The 19,363-nt window shown below is 40.9% G+C and overlaps 4 protein-coding genes across 4 annotated transcripts in view; 2 read left to right on the forward strand and 2 right to left on the reverse strand.

Moving 5' to 3' along the window:
* The window catches only part of LOC134820871 (uncharacterized), a 1,079,557-nt gene that overhangs the window by 146,115 nt on the left and 914,079 nt on the right, over positions 1–19,363 (forward strand). The gene's annotated exons all lie outside the window — the stretch shown is intronic.
* Positions 1–19,363, reverse strand: part of LOC134821380 (mucin-2-like) — a 99,629-nt gene that overhangs the window by 23,975 nt on the left and 56,291 nt on the right. The window lies entirely within an intron of this gene.
* LOC134821381 (mucin-3B-like) overlaps positions 1–19,363 on the reverse strand; it is a 41,439-nt gene that overhangs the window by 16,776 nt on the left and 5,300 nt on the right. Inside the window, exons 8-19 of the mRNA XM_063832124.1 lie at positions 19,148–19,229; positions 18,614–18,740; positions 17,972–18,147; positions 17,131–17,301; positions 16,416–16,560; positions 15,840–15,967; positions 15,547–15,650; positions 13,306–13,416; positions 13,081–13,191; positions 12,451–12,631; positions 7,113–12,307; positions 6,869–6,975 (exon numbers count right to left, since the gene is read on the reverse strand). Of these exons, the coding sequence (XP_063688194.1) occupies positions 6,869–6,975; positions 7,113–12,307; positions 12,451–12,631; positions 13,081–13,191; positions 13,306–13,416; positions 15,547–15,650; positions 15,840–15,967; positions 16,416–16,560; positions 17,131–17,301; positions 17,972–18,147; positions 18,614–18,740; positions 19,148–19,229 (6,638 nt within the window). The remainder of the gene's footprint in view (positions 1–6,868; positions 6,976–7,112; positions 12,308–12,450; positions 12,632–13,080; positions 13,192–13,305; positions 13,417–15,546; positions 15,651–15,839; positions 15,968–16,415; positions 16,561–17,130; positions 17,302–17,971; positions 18,148–18,613; positions 18,741–19,147; positions 19,230–19,363) is intronic.
* Positions 4,176–6,584, forward strand: LOC134820555 (uncharacterized). The gene has a single exon (XM_063831001.1). It carries the CDS (start codon positions 4,176–4,178, stop codon positions 6,255–6,257), a length of 2,082 nt encoding a protein of 693 aa, XP_063687071.1. The 3' UTR covers positions 6,258–6,584.

A 19,363-nucleotide genomic window follows, 5' to 3' on the forward strand; every position in this document is an offset into this window, starting at 1 on the left:
TTAAAAATAATTACAGCCGATCATTAAGAGATGAAATAGTCGTTATAAGCTATTTAAGGCCTAGTTTCGGTTCAGAAGAACATGAAATCAAGATTCCTGACTGTAATCATCAGCCAAATATCTTACTACAAGCTAATTCAAGTGCGTCATGTGTCTGTGAACATTTTAAAAAAGGTGGTCATGTTTTCTAAATAATGATTGCTCCAGGAATATCTCGTGGTAATGTTTTCTAAATAATGATTGCTCCAGGAATATCTCGTGGTAATGTTTTCTAAATAATGATTGCTCCAGGAATATCTCGGCAAATTTCCGAACAACTCAAGTTTTTCATGGTTTCAGACAGGTGATGATGGGTATTCTATTTTCATGGCATTTTTAAAAGTTCAAAAAACGCCTTTAAAATAATTAACGGGCCCTATCTTCATATTCTAATAGTACGGGCGCCAGATGAACGTCGCATGTCATTTAAAAGATACTCCTACATTACAAGTTTCTAAATTTGTGCTCAAAACCAGGCGAGAATATCTCCCATGACCTAATGGAGTGCTGCCAAGAGAAAATCTTTAATGGTCTGGGGGAATCCTTAATTCATTAAGTCATATTCCTATTTGGATTTTTAAACATAACCTCCCACGTAATTTCTGACAAAAGAGACCTGTCCAAGGTGTATTTAAGGGACTAGTGGTGGTCATAGTATCTCAGATCCAGCCCACCACTTTTGATCATATATTAAAATTGAATTGGCTTTCATTTGGTTTGGAATCGTCGCTTTCAACCCTAAATAATTGAATGTTCGATTGAATGAATAATTGAACATTTATCGTCGAAGGTATTTTCTGTGCCGTTAGTTCTGCTATTTATGATTCTAGACCCGCAATTACCACACGAGGCTACAAGTACGAACCGTCTTTAATCACTTTTGGAATTGGGAGACGCGCCCTGAACTGTACCCTCAAGTCTCAGTACTCTCTATACTCTACTCAGTACAGAGTATTTAACGGGTATAAAGGATATAGACTGTGGAATGTACACACTTGTACAGGATATTCTCTCGGAGAGTATGATAACTTCATACCACCAATGGCTTCTCACTCTTGATTTTATTTCCTGGAAGTTCCCTCGTAGAACCATTTACTCCCACTTCTCACTCTTTACTTCCTGGAACTTTGAAGTTCCAAGGTGGAACCATATATATAAATATGAACTTCTGAACTCAGAGTTCAAGACGCACTGATAAACCTGTAGCTTCCTCTTGGTTGACTGTACAGCGTACTGGGCACAATTCTTTTATTTGTAAGAAGGGTAGCACTGATCGTAGCTAAGGCTTTATTTCGAAATTTTGATTTAAATGTCACATTAGCCAATTTGTTCTGACACACGAATAGCGATCTTTATTGTTTAGTATATGATCACATATTGATCTAATGATCAATTATATCAATATATGATGATTCAACGGTGTTATAGATTAACTTTAAGATAATTAACTTATTTTAATAACTAACATAACGTAAGCAATTGCTTCTGCCTTAGTAATCGACTAGTTTAGACGTTATGTGCTGAAACTCATCACTCTTAAATTTATCAGTTGCTTTAATTTGCTATTTTTAACTAAGGCGTTGATTGCTAGAATTTTATCCTGTCATCAGATTAGGTTAGGTTATTTATTATTATTATGTTATTTTACAACATTCTACTCGAGTGTCCATGTTGCAGTTATTTTGCAGCCTCTAATTCTGAATGTTACCAATTATAGAAAGTAATAAGATCAAGATATGTTTGATCTAAAGTCTGTAGTCCTGCACGTACGCACAAATATCTAACATATTCGGGCGACTAATAACTTTTTTGTAGAAATTCCGAAGGCTTTGATTTTTGTACAGCTTCCATAAAACTAAAAATATAAGTGCAATAAGGCGACCGTCGATGATAGTAATAAATTTAAAGATTAGTTCACTGCATAATCGCATACGTTAAATTCCGGATACAAACTCAACTAATTTTGTTTGTTTTTTCCGTTACTCTTATATTTACAAGTGACGTCTCGCCGGAAAAAAGCCTAAACAATTACAATCCCTCATAATGTATGTAATTGCGAGTAACGGACAGGGCACACGCTCGCCACTACTCACAGCACGCAGCAGGTACCACGCCACAACTCCCTCTGTGTTATACGGAATCTGTGAACCCCGTACTTCAGGGTTTACGGGGGATTCCTCACTGCAGTTCGGGGTCTTCCCTCGCTGAAGGAAGTCCCTGACAAATGCACGGTAGATATATTCTGATTGTGCAAGTGTACATGATAGTGCAGCAGCAGCAGAGTGCTGACGTTAGTGACTTAGTGAGTAGTGGCAGTGATGACACTGACACGTAGTGGGTGCTTGTTAACGTAGAGATGTCCTACCTGATAACACTACAACGTCACTTTGTCGGGTTGTTACTTCCCTTATAATAGCCTGTCTGCATGCTGAAATCATTGTGCATTGAGGTGACTTTGCCTTGTTGACTAGGTTTAGAGACTTGGTTGTTTGCTTACTTTTCCCCGAACAGTAACATCACTTTTCCCCAGTAACATCATTGGTTTACGTTGTGTTGTCATGTCTATGCAGGGTCTAACTTTCTATTAATTTGGCTACTTTTAAATTTATCAATTTGCCATCTAAGGTAATACTTTATAATCATCGCTATTCGTGCCAGTCGCGGTGCGGCCTACCATAATAATGATAAAGTCCTAGAACTATTTCATCTAGAACTATTACTTCGTCCCGAATGTAGAACTTATGATCCCAGGATGGCTCACAGCATAGAGTTAAGGTCTTCCGATAAGAATTGTGTTATCTATAGCTAATTCAGTTGGTCATATTAATATTATGTCCTTTAGAACAGTCACCTGCTCCTCTACTATTGCATCTTATTCGAATATAGATATTTCATGAAGTGGTTTTATTCTTAGCTTAAATCACAGCTACTTTAAGTTGAATCACCTTTAAGACCCCATCATCTCTGATGTCAATCCTCCATCATCATTGATGTAGCTCCCCATTATTTCATCACCATCTAGATTAGTCCCCCTAATTAGATGACTTTAATATGTTCACTATAATATCTCCTTGTTTCACATAAACCTTTACATGCTAACTAAAGACCCTATCGTAGCGACGAGACACCTTTGGGTCCCTCCTACAGTCCCCCCTACCAGGATCTCTTTTAGCCATTACGTAGTCGCTGCGTAGTCCGTATCTCTCGTTATTTGGGATGAGACATTCGAATTTACGGGCTTTACGATAGCAATCGTTTACCGATAGGCTCGATATGACGCGGTAATTGATCATTGATATTGTGAAGCGGATATCCAGAAAATCGTGGGCCTTGTTATGATATCCGTGACGTTGAAATCTAATTAAGATGACGCAGGGGGGAGGTCAGGTATATGAGCGTTTGTTTTTCATTACACCCTTTATTCTTAAATTAATTAGAGCCCCGGTCCGTTCTTTATAAATGGATCGATGGTGTTGATAGGCTCATATTGCAGATTGTGCTGAATCATTTGGAGTTTGCCGCTTCTTCGACTTGAACCTTGACATTTCTATTATTCGAATCATTCGATTTATTAGTAAATTCTTTCTATATTGGAAACTACATGATACAACATTATGGTTTCATGATACAACACATATTTGCTGTGCTTTTCTGATAGAACTATGTCGCTGCAGCTTCATTTTTGTTAGCTGAAACTAAGATTTACCTGGCTTGGCATGAACTGTTTTGTGCAACTTATATTTTTAGAACAAAATCCTTTTGTAGTGATATGATCCTGCATTTTTAGGTAGTAAATCTTAAATTTGCGATTTTCAAGGAAACTTTTAAGTAAAATATCGCAGTTTTCAGTCCTTGTTACCGTACGTCATGCATGAGGACAGCTCCAAGTTTATTGTCATAACATGAGATCACTTCAGAAAATCTATTTAGTGAGCAATCATCGAAATAGAATAGATCACATGAAAGATTTGTCACCAAGCCAGATTAATTACTTCATTTAGTCACGATTACTTCTCTCGAACTTCGACCAAAAGTCATCGTCATTGATATATATATATCTTATTCTTATTATTTGATTTCACATACCATTAAAATGCAATTCTTGTTTCAAATATCTAAACTTTATTTCCTCCAGGATGAACTCATCACTGATACTATCGCTAATATTCCTGGCCCTGGTCGGCTCCCAAGAAACTCATGACTCCCAGTTTTCGGATGTGGACTTCTTCAAAACATTCGGCTACATTGACGCTAGTGACGCTATTGACTCTCAAGATTCAGGAGCAGGCGACTCTGGCAACCTTATATTCGTCCCTTCCCAAGCAATCTCCGACTTCCAGCAATACTACGGACTTCCAGTGACTGGTGTTATGGATGATGCAACTAGGGCTGCAATGAATACGCCTCGTTGTGGAGTACCTGATAAAGATAATGTCAACGAGATTGCCGGACAAGGACATGAAGATGAGGAAGATTTGGAAGATGAGGGGCCTGAACCACTTTTGAGCAGTGCTATAAAGAAGAAGAAAAGAAACAGGAATAGGAAGAGCAAAAAGAGAAGGTCTAAAAGATACGTGACTTCTGCCACAAAATGGAGATCAACCAAACTTTCCTACAGATTCCTGAACTACACCGCAGATATCCCCGAGGTTCTCACCAGATCTGCCTTCAGAGAGGCCTTCAGCATGTGGGAAGAGGTGTCTGCCCTTCAGTTCTACGAGGAAACTAACTCTAACATTGGAGCTGATATCGACATAGCCTACATATCAGGACTTCATGAAGATAAGAGTGCTTTCAACTCACTGGTCCTGGCCCACGCTTTCTTCCCCAGGGTCGGCTGGCTGCACATGAACGACCTACAAAGATGGAACTACAACAGCGTACAAGGTACAGACACCGTGTTTGTTGCTGTCCACGAGCTGGGACACATTATGGGACTCAGACACTCGAAGAGGAACACAATAATGCACGCCTCCTACCCTGGTTACTCCCCTAACATTAAGTTATCAGATGATGATATCAAGGGCATCCAGTCCCTGTATGGACCCAATCCTTGCTTTCCTAGTAATCCTTGCAAGCATGGAGGAGCTTGCCGAAAAAGCCCGCTTGGAGGAGTGGGATTCGTGTGCTCATGTACCTCTGGATACAAGGGAGCCAAGTGCCAGAGCAAGATGGATGAAGTCATGACCCGGAAATGCCGATCAATCAACATTCCTAACGGTTTTGCAACCCCAGAAGGAAGACTCGGACCAAACCAAGTGGCCCGCATGTTCTGTAACGAAGGCTACGAGCTGGTAGGAGCTTCACAGTTCCTCTGTACCCACAGAGGCTTCTACACTCCCTCCACAGTCAACACTCAGTGCAGACGTAGGATCCTTTGTCCTGCTGTGGTCCTTAATAACGGAGTGGTATACCCGAAGAGACCAGTTGAAGCCGAGACGGTCGTGTCCTTCTCTTGTAATGACGACTACCAGCTCTCCGGATCCAGGTCCATGAAGTGCAGAAATGACGGAACCTACGACAGGACATCACCTAACTGTGAGAAGATTGTTGAAGAGGAAGATGAGATAGATGACCTGGAGACAGGATGCCCAGTGAGCTTTGATGCTGTTTCCAGTAGAACCACAAGAGACAGCATGATCTTCGCTTTCAAAGGTACAAGATACTGGATCTACAGGAGAGGAGAGACCGGTGCTCCCAAGTCTCACTGGAGGAGTGGAGCTCAGCTCTCCAATGGGTTCGAGAACATCCCCGCACACTTGGACGCTGCTTTCTCCTACACAGACCCTGACACTAGAGACAGGTTTATCTGCTTCGTCAAGTGGCCCCAGGTCTATTTCTGGGACATAGTAAAGCGTGATATCTCGAGGGTAGCTGACTTCCAGACCACCTTCAACATCCCCGGGGGGCTCCAAGTCACTGCCGCTCACAGATGGGACGAGAACACTATCTACTTCTTCGTTCCCTTCGGATTCTACATCTACGACATCAAACAGAAAACCTACGACCCACCAAACTTCCAGCCCATGACCACCTTCCGAGGAATGGGACCTAGAGTAACAGCTACAGCGGTTTCTAAATCCTTCTACTCGGACGTCTTCAACATCTTTGTGGGAGATGAAGTTTACCAGATAAGAAAATCTGATAAGCAAGTGCTGAGGAACAATCCCCACGAAATAAAGAGTGTGTGGAGGTACGGACTTAATGGCTGCACGTAAAGTTATTTCAGATTTAAACTTTTCTTAAGCATGGGTACTTTTGTTTATTTATTACCTTTTGATGACATGCTGCTCGACGGGTTATAATAACGATTATTATGATCCTAAGTAAAGACTAAATCTCATGAATTATGATTAATTACAATTAATTATAAATTTTAATTTGTACTTAATGGGAATGATAACTTTACTTGATTTTCTGACTATTTAATAAACGTTTTATACGGTAATGTTTTTTTACGATTGAAGCCTACTTTAATAGGTTACGCTAATTTAACATCTATTTGATACTGGTATTTATTGACTGTATGATATCAGTAATCAGTATTTTAATGAATTCTGAATACTCGGAATATTTTAAATATTTTGATGAATTGACTGACCTGAAACGAAATGACTGGTGAGTCGACTTGTGAATATTGTAAACGATTTCACGATAAGTGATTTTAATTTCATATCAAATTATTTTTGTTTCACTGGTACTTAATATCTAAAAACGAATCGAAAACAAATAAATGCTAGAAAATATTTGATGATCTGTGGTGAAACTTAATCTCATAAAAATAGAGCTGAAATAAAAATGGAAACAAAAATAAAAATGTAAAACTCACTCGATAATTTCGGGATAAGTGTCGTCAGAAGTACAACCACTCTGAGGGTTGCATTGACAGAAGTCCCGGTAGCAGTCTTGTAGGTACGCGGGTATCATGGGCAAAACCTGTAAGATGGCATATCACGAGTCAGTATACTATAATCAAAGCTAATAAAATGTTTTTAATTTATTTAATAATAACAAGTCACGAAGGAGAAATAATTAAACGTGCTGTCAAACGTAACAATTAATGATAAACCGACCTGCTCACACTTGACGAACTGATTCAGCGCAGACACAGCAGCATTGCACTGCACCACAGCCTGAACAGCGTGGGTCTGGTTACCTTCACAGTACGATACAATCCCTTCAGTGGTCTGGAATGAGGGTACCGTGGTGATGTCTGGGGCCTTGTCAGTGATTTCAGGTTCATCTGATTTGCTGGTAGTTTCATCGGAACTTTCAGAATCAGTTGGTCCTTCATCAGTTCTCTGAGAATCAGTTGGTTCTTCATCAGTTCTTTGAGAATCAGTTGGCCTTCCATCGGATTTTGGAGATTTGCTCGTCGTCTCTTGGGAACTTTCAGAATCAGTTGGCTTCTCGTCAGTTCTCTGAGAATCAGTAAGCCTTTCATCAGTTCTTTGAGAATCAGTTGGCCTTCCATCAGATTTTGGAGATTTGCTCGACGTCTCTTCGGAACTTTTAGAATCAGTTGGCTTCTCGTCAGTTCTCTGGGAATCAGTTCGTCCTTCATCAGTTCTTTCAGAATCAGTTGGCCTTCCATCGGATTTTGGGGATTTGCTCATCGTCTCTTCGGAACTTTCAGAATCAGTTGGCTTCTCGTCAGTTCTCTGAGAATCAGTTCGTCCTTCATCAGTTCTTTGAGAATCAGTTGGTCTTCCATCGGATTTTGGGGATTTGCTCATCGTCTCATCGGAACTTTCAGAATCAGTTGGTCCTTCATCTGTTCTTTGAGATTCAGTTGGTCCTTCATCAGTTCTTTGAGAATCAGTTGGCCTTCCATCGGAGTTTGGAGATTTGCTCGTCGTCTCTTCGGAACTTTCAGAATCAGTTGGCTTCGAATCAGTTCTCTGAGAATCAGTTCGTCCTTCATCAGTTCTTTGAGAATCAGTTGGCCTTCCATCGGATTTTGGGGATTTGCTCATCGTCTCTTCGGAACTTTCAGAATCAGTTGGCTTCTCGTCAGTTCTATGAGAATCAGTTGGTCCTTCATCAGTTCTCTGAGAATCAGTTGGTTCTTCATCAGTTCTTTGAGAATCAGTTGGCCTTCCATCGGATTTTGGAGATTTGCTCGTCGTCTCTTGGGAACTTTCAGAATCAGTTGGCTTCTCGTCAGTTCTCTGAGAATCAGTAAGCCTTTCATCAGTTCTTTGAGAATCAGTTGGCCTTCCATCAGATTTTGGAGATTTGCTCGACGTCTCTTCGGAACTTTCAGAATCAGTTGGCTTCTCGTCAGTTCTCTGGGAATCAGTTCGTCCTTCATCAGTTCTTTCAGAATCAGTTGGCCTTCCATCGGATTTTGGGGATTTGCTCATCGTCTCTTCGGAACTTTCAGAATCAGTTGGCTTCTCGTCAGTTCTCTGAGAATCAGTTCGTCCTTCATCAGTTCTTTGAGAATCAGTTGGTCTTCCATCGGATTTTGGGGATTTGCTCATCGTCTCATCGGAACTTTCAGAATCAGTTGGTCCTTCATCTGTTCTTTGAGATTCAGTTGGTCCTTCATCAGTTCTTTGAGAATCAGTTGGCCTTCCATTGGATTTTGGAGATTTGCTCGTCGTCTCTTCGGAACTTTCAGAATCAGTTGGCTTCGAATCAGTTCTCTGAGAATCAGTTCGTCCTTCATCAGTTCTTTGAGAATCAGTTGGCCTTCCATCGGATTTTGGGGATTTGCTCATCGTCTCTTCGGAACTTTGAGAATCAGTTGGCTTCTCGTCAGTTCTCTGAGAATCAGTTGGTCCTTCATCAGTTCTCTGAGAATCAGTTGGTTCTTCATCAGTTCTTTGAGAATCAGTTGGCCTTCCATCGGATTTTGGAGATTTGCTCGTCGTCTCTTTGGAACTTTCAGAATCAGTTGGCTTCTCGTCAGTTCTCTGAGAATCAGTAAGCCTTTCATCAGTTCTTTGAGAATCAGTTGGCCTTCCATCAGATTTTGGAGATTTGCTCGACGTCTCTTCGGAACTTTCAGAATCAGTTGGCTTCTCGTCAGTTCTCTGGGAATCAGTTCGTCCTTCATCAGTTCTTTGAGAATCAGTTGGTCTTCCATCGGATTTTGGGGATTTGCTCATCGTCTCATCGGAACTTTCAGAATCAGTTGGTCCTTCATCTGTTCTTTGAGAGTCAGTTGGTCCTTTATCAGTTCTTTGAGAATCAGTTGGCCTTTCATCGGATTTTGGAGATTTGCTCGTCGTCTCTTCGGAACTTTCAGAATCAGTTGGCTTCGAATCAGTTCTCTGAGAATCAGTTTGTCCTTCATCAGTTCGTTCAGAATCAGTTGGCCTTCCATCAGATTTTGGAGATTTGCTCGACGTCTCTTCGGAACTTTCAGAGTCAGTTGGCTTCTCGTCAGTTCTCTGAGAATCAGTTGGTCTTCTGTCAGTCTTTGGAGATTTTCTCGTTAACTCTTCGGTAGTATCAGAATCAGTTACCCTTTCATCAGTTCTTTGAGAATCAGTTGGCTTTCCATCAGATTTTGGAGATTTGCTCGACGTCTCTTCGGAACTTTCAGAATCAGTTGGCTTCTCGTCAGTTCTCTGAGAATTAGTTGGTCCTTCATCAGTTTTCTGAGATTGAGTTAACCTTTCATCAGTTCTCTGAAAATCAGTTGGTCCTTCGTCAGTTCTTTGAGAATTAGTTAGCCTTTCATCAGTTCTTTGAGAATCAGTTGGCCTTCCATCGGATTTTGGATATTTGCTCGTCGTCTCTTCGGAACTTTCAGAATCAGTTGGCTTCTCATCAGTTCTTTGAGAATCAGTTTGCCTTCCATCAGTTTTCTGAGATTGAGTTAACTTTTCATCAGTTATCTGAGAATCAGTTGGTCCTTCGTCAGTTCTTTGAGAATCAGTTAGCCTTTCATCAGTTCTTTGAGAATCAGTTGGCCTTCCATCGGATTTTGGAGATTTGCTCGACGTCTCTTCGGAACTTTGAGAATCAGTTGGCTTCTCATCATTTCTTTGAGAATCAGTTGGCCTTCCATCAGTTTTCTGAGATTGAGTTAACTTTTCATCAGTTCTCTGAGAATCAGTTGGTCCTTCGTCAGTTCTTTGAGAATCAGTTAGCCTTTCATCAGTTCTTTGAGAATCAGTTGGCCTTCCATCGGATTTTGGAGATTTGCTCGACGTCTCTTCGGAACTTTCAGAATCAGTTGGCTTCTCGTCAGTTCTCCGAGAATCAGTAGGTCCTTCATCAGTTCTTTGCGAATCAGTTGGCCTTCCATCAGATTTTGGAGATTTGCTCAACGTCTCTTCGGAATTTTCAGAATCAGTTGGCTTCTCGTCAGTTCGCTGAGAATCAGTTGGTCCTTCATCAGTTTTCTGAGATTGAGTTAACCTTGGCTTCTCGTCAGTTCTCTGAGAATCAGTAGGTCCTTCGTCAGTTTTCTGAGATTGAGTTAACCTTTTATCAGTTCTCTGAGAATCAGTTGGTCCTTCGTCAGTTCTTTGAGAATCAGTTGGCTTCTCATCAGTTCTTTGAGAATCAGTTGGCCTTCCATCGGATTTTGGATATTTGCTCGTCGTCTCTTCGGAACTTTCAGAATCAGTTGGCTTCTCATCAGTTCTTTGAGAATCAGTTGGCCTTCCATCAGTTTTCTGAGATTGAGTTAATTTTTCATCAGTTATCTGAGGATCAGTTGGTCCTTCGTCAGTTCTTTGAGAATCAGTAAGCCTTTCATCAGTTCTTTGAGAATCAGTTGGCCTTCCATCGGATTTTGGAGATTTGCTCGACGTCTCTTCGGAACTTTCAGAATCAGTTGGCTTCTCGTCAGTTCTCCGAGAATCAGTAGGTCCTTCATCAGTTCTTTGCGAATCAGTTGGCCTTCCATCAGATTTTGGAGATTTGCTCAACGTCTCTTCGGAATTTTCAGAATCAGTTGACTTCTCGTCAGTTCGCTGAGAATCAGTTGGTCCTTCATCAGTTTTCTGAGATTGAGTTAACCTTTCATCAGTTCTCTGAGAATCAGTTGGTCCTTCGTCAGTTTTCTGAGATTGAGTTAACCTTTCATCAGTTCTCTGATAATCAGTTGGTCCTTCGTCAGTTCTTTGAGAATCAGTTGGCTTCTCATCAGTTCTTTGAGAATCAGTTGGCTTTCCATCAGTTTTCTGAGATTGAGTTAACCTTTCATCAGTTCTCTGAGAATCAGTTGGTCCTTCGTCAGTTCTTTGAGAATCAGTTGGCCTTTCATCAGATTTTGGAGATTTGCTCGTCGTCTCTTCGGTAATATCATAATCAGTTGGCTTCTCATCAGTTCTCTGAGAATCAGTTGGTCCTTCATCAGTTCTTTCAGAATCAGTTGGCCTTCCATCAGATTTTGGAGATTTGCTCGACGTCTCTTCGGAACTTTCAGAATCAGTTGGCTTCTCGTCAGTTCTCTGAGAATCAGTTGGTCCTTCGTCAGTACTTTGAGAATCAGTTGGCCTTCCATCGGATTTTGGAGATTTGCTCGTCGTTTCTTCGGAACTCTCAGAATCAGTTGGTCCTTCGTCAGTTCTTTGAGAATCAGTTGGTCCTTCATCAGTTTTCTGAGATTTAGTTAACCTTTCATCAGTTCTCTGAGAATCAGTTGGCCTTCCATCGGATTTTGGAGATTTGCTCGTCGTCTCTTCGGAACTTTCAGAATCAGTTGGCTTCTCGACAGTTTTTTGAGAATCAGTTGGTCCTTCATCAGTTCTTTGAGAATCAGTTGGCCTTCCATCAGATTTTGGAGATTTGCTCGTCGTCTCTTCGGAACTTTTAGAATCAGTTGGCTTCTTGTCAGCTCTCTGAAGATCAGTTTTCTGAGATTCAGTTAACCTTTCATCAGTTCTTTGAGAAACAGTTGGCCTTCCATCGGATTTTGGAGATTTGCTCGTCGTCTCTTCGGAACTTTCAGAATCAGTGGGCTTCTCGTCAGTTCTCTGAGAATCAGTTGGCCCTTCATCAGTTTTCTGAGAATCAGTTGGTGTTTCATCAGTTTCTTGATCTTTTCCACCAATCCCAGGATCTGTTGTTGGTGTCACTCTACCATCTCTTGTAGGCGTGCGGGATTTTAAATCATCTTTAAATATATCAGTTGTAGTGACATCAACCCTTCTTGTGACCTCCTCTGTTGGTTCTTCAGCAAACTCAGTTGTGGTGTAACGTTGGTTCGAACCAGTCGTTTCAGGAATGGTGGGGAAGGCTGTTCCTCGCTCAGCTGCAGCAGTTTCTGTATCTGGTGCTTCAGTTGCTCCTTCCTCGTTATCTGAAATAGTTAAAAGTCACTTCACTGTTCTCTTGAAAAATTATAACATCAGTTCGGAAATTAAGTGAGCAAGTAAATTCCACGTGGTTTAATACTAGCAAATTTGGTTTGAATATTTAAATATTTAAAACATTTATGCTTACCCGTGCTCAGAGACTCCTCCACTCTACATCTGTCCGGCTGGAAACTCTGGAACCTAAGCTCCAGATCATCATGACACTTGATAACGTAGAGAACTATGGAGGGACACGTGTGCGGGAGGTCTCCTTCGTAGTTACAGTAGTCAGCTACACAAGAGTCGTAGAACTGAGCTGGTTTCAGGGTCTGGGGAGGGGGAAGGGGTTACTGGGAGAAATGTGGCTAATTTAGCCAAGAAATGTGGTTAATTTAGCCAAGAAATGGGGCTAATTTAGCCAAGAAATGTGGCTTATCTATCCAAGAAATGTGGCTTATCTATCCAAGAAATGTGGCTTATTTAGCCAAGAAATGTGGCTTATCTATCCAAGAAATGTGGCTTATCTGACCAATAAATGTGGTTAATTTAGCCAATGAAATGTGGCTTATCTGACCAAGAAATTTGGCTTATTTAGCCAAGAAAATGTGGCTTATCTGACCAAGAAATTTGGCTTATTTAGCCAAGAAAATGATCGCTTACTACTATGTATTTTAGTGAAAATGCGTCAGTTAATAGCGAATTTTCTTGGCCATGACATCATGCCTTACTAACATTAATTAATTCATTTAACTGAATAATTTAATCTGGATTAACTAACCTGGAAGCAGCTAGAGTAAGAACTGGTGGGATTAAGTAAAGATTGGCAGGCTCCGTGAGCTTTTATACCCTCTATTCCAGTACATCCCGATAACTCCTTCTCGTCTGATATCTAGGCAGAGGATACAAGTTTTAGTTACAACATAAACAATCAAACCATCGTTTCGATCGACTGATTTTACATTTCACAGAAGATTTATAGTCCCAACTTTTTTATCCTACTTACTGGGTTGGCACTGATGATAGCATCGTCTCCTGTAGCGGAGTAGTAGCCGAATATACCCTCTTTGTTAGTATCAGTCATATCAACTTCCAGCAACACTCCACACCACTTTCCCTGGAGCACGCCACGTTATTAAAGATAATTTGTTTTTATTTTAACGTTATCAAAGATAATTTGTTTTTATTTTAACGTTATTAAAGCTAACTTATTTTTATTTTTATGACAGAATCCTAAGATTTCCCGGTCCTGCAAGGAATGTGACCGGGCATGCTTTACAAACAGCTCCTATTACTATAGAAACAATCAGATATTAATAATACGGTAAAGAACTATGACTTGGGGTGGGTACCAACACCCGTCGCTTCCATCCCTAAAAAGTAGGCCGCAAAAGTAAGCCGCTGCCCGCCGAGTAATCCTCCCAAGGCGGCCATTCCTAAGGGATCGCTCACATATTATGTAAGCCCGCATGGGGAAGAGGGGCTTCCAAAAAGCTTACCGTAATTTTACACAATATCCCTGTGTTAATTTGTTTACAGAAAGAGATCTAAATTGTCACAATTCTTTTTGGTCTTGAGCATGAATATTTGATATTCAGTGCCAAAACATCATCTTAACTATCAGCAGAGAAATTATTACAGCCAGATAATCAGCCCACACGAATTTTTATAAGAAGAACTTTCATTCCCAGCGAAAATTGAAAATCTGCCATCAAAAATGTCTAAGAAAATATAAATATCCTGAACAAACCATCGCACAGTTACATATTTGGTGAACAGAATTAGCAGACAAGTTCCTGTTTCATAGACAGTTCTGTTTCTGTTTCTTATACAGTACACTCTGTAATAACCCCTGATGAGAGTGTTCTCCTTCTTACCTGATAGTTAGTACCCTTTATCAGCATCTGACGTATTTCACGGCACACTGAACTACTTTCCGGGTGGTTCTGACGAGCGTTCTCCAGATCCGCCTGACTCAGTAGTTCACTTAGATTTCACTGATACAGATCCACATGCAGCCTTATCTCCCATTCCATGCACTTTCATCCAATTCATAGCACGAGCCTCGACTAGCTGCTGAGTGCTCTTTTTTGCAGGTACTGGCATTTTCATACTCATATCAAGAGAATCGCCTTGAGAGGAATGTTGTAGCACCGAACTATTGATTCAAACTTCAAGCTGCACGACTGGCTCCAGTGACTCAATCTTGCTCGATGACGAAGAACTCATAGCCCCTCAGTGTAGCAAAAGGCTGAAGACCATAGAATCATGGGCCCTAGACCATGCAATTCCTCGATCATCACACCCAATTTATCGATCATTCTCCTTCGTAGAAGAAAGCTACGGCAAAATAGATTTTTTCAACAAAAAGTTTTGGCTTGATCGCCCAATGATAATAAACAAAATGTGTTTCCCATATCCATTATCCAAGCAGAAACCTCTTTACATATTATGTAGCAAGACATGCTCGTTATCAATATACTAATAAAGATCTTAACATTACTGAGAATTGAGATGCATATATTTCAGAGTAAGGTGGTTTCAATCAAGTCAAGTACGACGAGTCGTAAGAGGATTGTAAGAAGATTGTAGAACATTCCAGAAGTTGTAAGAAGATTCGATAACGAACTTGAATAAAGATTTAAACAACGAGAATATTGGGGGTTTTTCCATAGATTTCATGGGGTAAAACAACGAGAATGTTGGGGGTTTTCCAGTGATTTCAGGGGTAGAACAACGAGAATGTTGGGGGTTTTCCAGTGATTTCAGGGGTAGATCAACGAGAATGTTGGGGGTTTTCCAGAGATTTCAGGGGTAGAACAACGAGAATGTTGGGGGTTTTCCAGAGATTTCAGGGGTAGAACAACGAGAATGTTGGGGGTTTTCCAGAGATTTCAGGGGTAGAACAACGAGAATGTTGGGGGTTTTCCAGAGATTTCAGGGGTAGAACAACGAGAATGTTGGGGGTTTTCCAGAGATTTCAGGGGTAGAACAACGAGAATGTTGGGGGTTTTCCAGAGATTTCAGGGGTAGAACAACGAGAATGTTGGGGGTTTTCCAGAGATTTCAGGGGTAGAACAACGAGAATGTTGGGGGTTTTCCAGAGATTTCAGGGGTAGAACAACGAGAATGTTGGGGGTTTTCCAGAGATTTCAGGGGTAGAACAACGAGAATGTTGGGGGTTTTCCAGAGAGTTCAGGGGTAGAAAGGGGTAGAAAATGTTTATACAAGGGGGTTTACCACTGACCAGTAATCTCTGCGAGACAGATAAGACCAGTAAGCCAGTGTCTCGGTTGTACCGTGCAGTGAGCTGTAACTCTTCCTGCTTTATCACCACTACCCTGTTCCGTTCTGAGGGCGCAGTCCGGGTAGAAATTATTCGAAACATTATTCAAGAAAGAAGAATAATATCAGGTAAGGGATATTTGAAAAGTATCATCATTCAGTGATCTCAATATAATCCATAAGTTTAGATAGATGAAACCGACCCTTTCTCAATTAGGGGAGTTGATTGCTCCCCAACAAGGGGGTGGAGCTTACCAGAGACGGAGAATCCAGCAGGAGTTACAAAGTAGAACTCGGCCCCTGGTACACTAGCTCCGTTGTAAAGTACCTCACTCTCGCTCAGAACTATTGTGTCAGATAAGTATCTGATCGCTACAGTATTCCTGGAGAGTTTGGTTGTTAGTTCCTGCAGAATTCCAGCTTTCCGTTAAAAAGTCCTTTATAATATGGCGCCAGGGTGTGGACTGGCTACACCTGGTTAAACCGTTTCCATCCCATTACATAATACTAAAATACATCAAATTTACAATATTATATTTTGAGCAATGTAAATTACGATATTCTGCAATTCAGCGGGTTGGGTTGGTGCAGAAGTTGGAATATTTGATTTTGTGCCAGTGTACCGTTAATTACTTAATTGATCGGGTCAGTGCAAACCCCAAATACTAATTGATTTTGTTAAGTTTTGGAGGCTGTGAACTGTGAAGGAACCTAGAAGACGGCATCGATAATTATGAAATTCCAGCATTATTGATTAAACACAAACGCTACATTATAAATAACGAGCTGCTGAATATTTAAATGATATAATTAGTGGAGGTTGTTACAGACCTGTATCTGTGGATATGAAGTGGCATGGCAGAGTCCCCTCCACATGGGGTGATCAGCTTCACCTCTGAAGAAGGGAGGTAGTCTATCAGGGTCCCGGAGACAGGGAGGTAGTGTTGGGCGGAGAAGCAGCCAACTGTCACTGTGTCTGGGGAGACGGTGTTAATATTGTTCTTTCAAGAAACGTTCTGATTTTTGTCTGAATAGACTCAGTGATGACAATGTTCTAATGAAGGTAAATGGTGTTAAAAAGGTGTTACTATGGCGTTATTATGATGGTGTTACTATGGTTCCATCACAATGATGTCATGAAATTGCCAGTGAATAGATTTGTACAATTTTCAGAGTGAATCGATTGTGCTTCAATTCAGTGACGACACAAGCAGTTCTGAACAGCACTCAAAATCCTAGATATAATAGCAGCTGGTAAAAATATTAAAACAGTATTAAAAAAGCGTTAAAAATGTCAAAACAGCTTTTAAAAGTGTTTAAACAGCATTAAAAAGTGTTAGAACAGCGTTTAACACCCATATTATCACCACATCAGCACAAGCCTCCTACCCATTAACGGCTCAGATGTGGGTAACATCATTGTAGTTGACTCAGTTGTTGACGGGAGGGTAACTGTAGAGTTCACATAACTTATCTTTTATTTGATATCCAAAATGAAGAGTTTTTCATGTGCAAGAGGAAATTAAACGCACAAATGTTAACTAACCGATATCAAAGCAGGGGTCCTTAGTACAAGGTTTAGTCTGCCTGACAACAGAGCAGGATTTAGAAACACACTCTCTTGTCCGGACCCTCTCTCCAGTACCGCACACCACGTTACAAGCCGACCAGTCAGACCACTCAGCGTCTGCTACTGTTGGTTCTTCCTCTAGTACTGCTGTGGAAATGTCAGGGTTATTCGGGGGTTATTTGGGGGTTATTTGAGAGAGGGCGGTTTATTTATGTCAGGGTCATTTGGGGGTTATTTGGGGGTATTTGGGGGTTATTTGGGGGTTCTTTGGGGGTTATTCGGGGGAGGGTGGTTTATTTAGAAGCGTATAAAACAGCTATCCTGTTATTGTGTACCTATAGAGTGATTTATTTCTTACTTTTACTTTACTTTGATATATTCCTGTACAAAAAATAAATTTTCAAATCGTGTACAAAATTGTGTAAAAGTCAGGCCATAGTTGACCGCTTAATAATATCAAAACAGTGAAAGATATTTCATTTCTGTAAAAAGGGTTATGTAATATCCGCATTCTTTGATGGTGATTATCCTTGTGTTCAACTTCACGTCAACAAGATAGGGGAAAATACGGTACTACAATGATTCTGATAATTTGAAAAAGTGCTAAAATATGTGACTAGAATAGCGCATTACCATAGAAAAAGTTTCATTTTCCGGTATAAGCATAAGGTGAAATTTATAGCAAAAATTTGGTGCGTTACGAGTAATCTCATTTGAATGCCTCCTATTTAAAGCCAAACTTGATTCGATAATAATTCCCTTAACTAAACGAGATGGTGTACCTAAACTAAACTAAACTATAGACTATGATACATACCTGGAATAACTTTAATGTAAACGTCCTTGGTAGCAGACCCTCTACTGTCAGTAGCTTGATGTCTGTACCAACCCTCCTGATCCTCACTGATAGACTCTATCACCACGGTTACGGTCCTGGTTCCGGCTGTTCCACTGGTCAGATCAAGTGCAACTGGTGGGTCGCTGGGTGTAGATCTGGGGGAGTGTCAGTCAGGGTGTGGTAGTGAGGGTGTGGTAGTGAGGTTAGGTAGTGAGGGTGTGGTAGTGAGGGTGTGGTAGTGAGGGTGTGATAGTGAGGATGTGGTAGTGAGGGTGTGGTAGTCAGGGTGTGGTAGTGAAGGTATGGTAGTGTGGGTGTGGTAGTGAGGGTGAGGTAGTGAGGGTGTGGTAGTGAGGGTGTGGTAGTGAGGGTGTGGTAGTGAGGGTGTGGTAGTGAGGGTGTGGTAGTGAGGGTGTGGTAGTGAGGGTGTGGTAGTGAGGGTGTGGTAGTGAGGGTGTGGTAGTGAGGGTGCGGTAGTGAGGGTGCGGTAGTGAGGGTGTGGTAGTGAGGGTGAGATCAGGTTGTTATGGTCGTAATAAAATTTGAAAATATAATATTTCTAGTTAGTATCACGGGCATTAGCCGCTAGTTTATATAATGCATTAAAATATCAATACTCACCCAAGCTGGGTGATAGTGACCCAGGGGGTGGGGGCTCCGAATGCTGTAGCGTGTAGGGTAACACTCTCCCCCTCCTCCACTTCTATGTAGGCTGTGGAGGTCTCTACGAAGTAGGGCGTCTTGTTCTCTGAGAAAATAAAGGGAATCAGATTGGTGCTCTTTCACAAAACATACTGGATGATACATTTTATTCGTTCATATATTAGCACTACCTCGGCTAGGAAAATTAAGCATGTTGGGGAAGGAATTCGTATGTGTTTATGTTTAAAACTGATAGTACATCCTAGTGAACATAACACATAGTGTAGAGTGTAGAGTAACATGTTTTATTTCATAACCGGCCGCCACAAGTATGTTGACTAAAATAATAAAACCGAATAATTATTAAACTGTATTAAAATGTATCTAAATATAATAACATGTTATTGTATTTGAAATCTAGTTCATTGTCTTAAAATTCGTTCAATAAGGACGGAAAAAAGTATTAAAAATGAAAGAAGTATGTTGTCCCTGTAGCTATAACCGACATCTTACCCTTGACTGTTACGTAGACTTCTCCACTGGTGGTGCCGTGTTCGTTAGACGCCCTGAACTTGTACCACCCGCTGTGCTTTAACTGAGAGGCAGCAAGTTAACATGATCAACATAACTAACATAACACGCGGGAGAGTGAGTTACCTACGTCTTGACACAATTTATGTACAGGGTGTACCACAGAAAGTGTGACTTTTTGAGAAATGATACAAAATA

Source organism: Bolinopsis microptera, chromosome 9, assembly GCF_026151205.1.
Source record: "Bolinopsis microptera isolate Bmic1 chromosome 9, MBARI_Bmic_1.0, whole genome shotgun sequence".
NCBI lineage: Eukaryota > Metazoa > Ctenophora > Tentaculata > Lobata > Bolinopsidae > Bolinopsis > Bolinopsis microptera.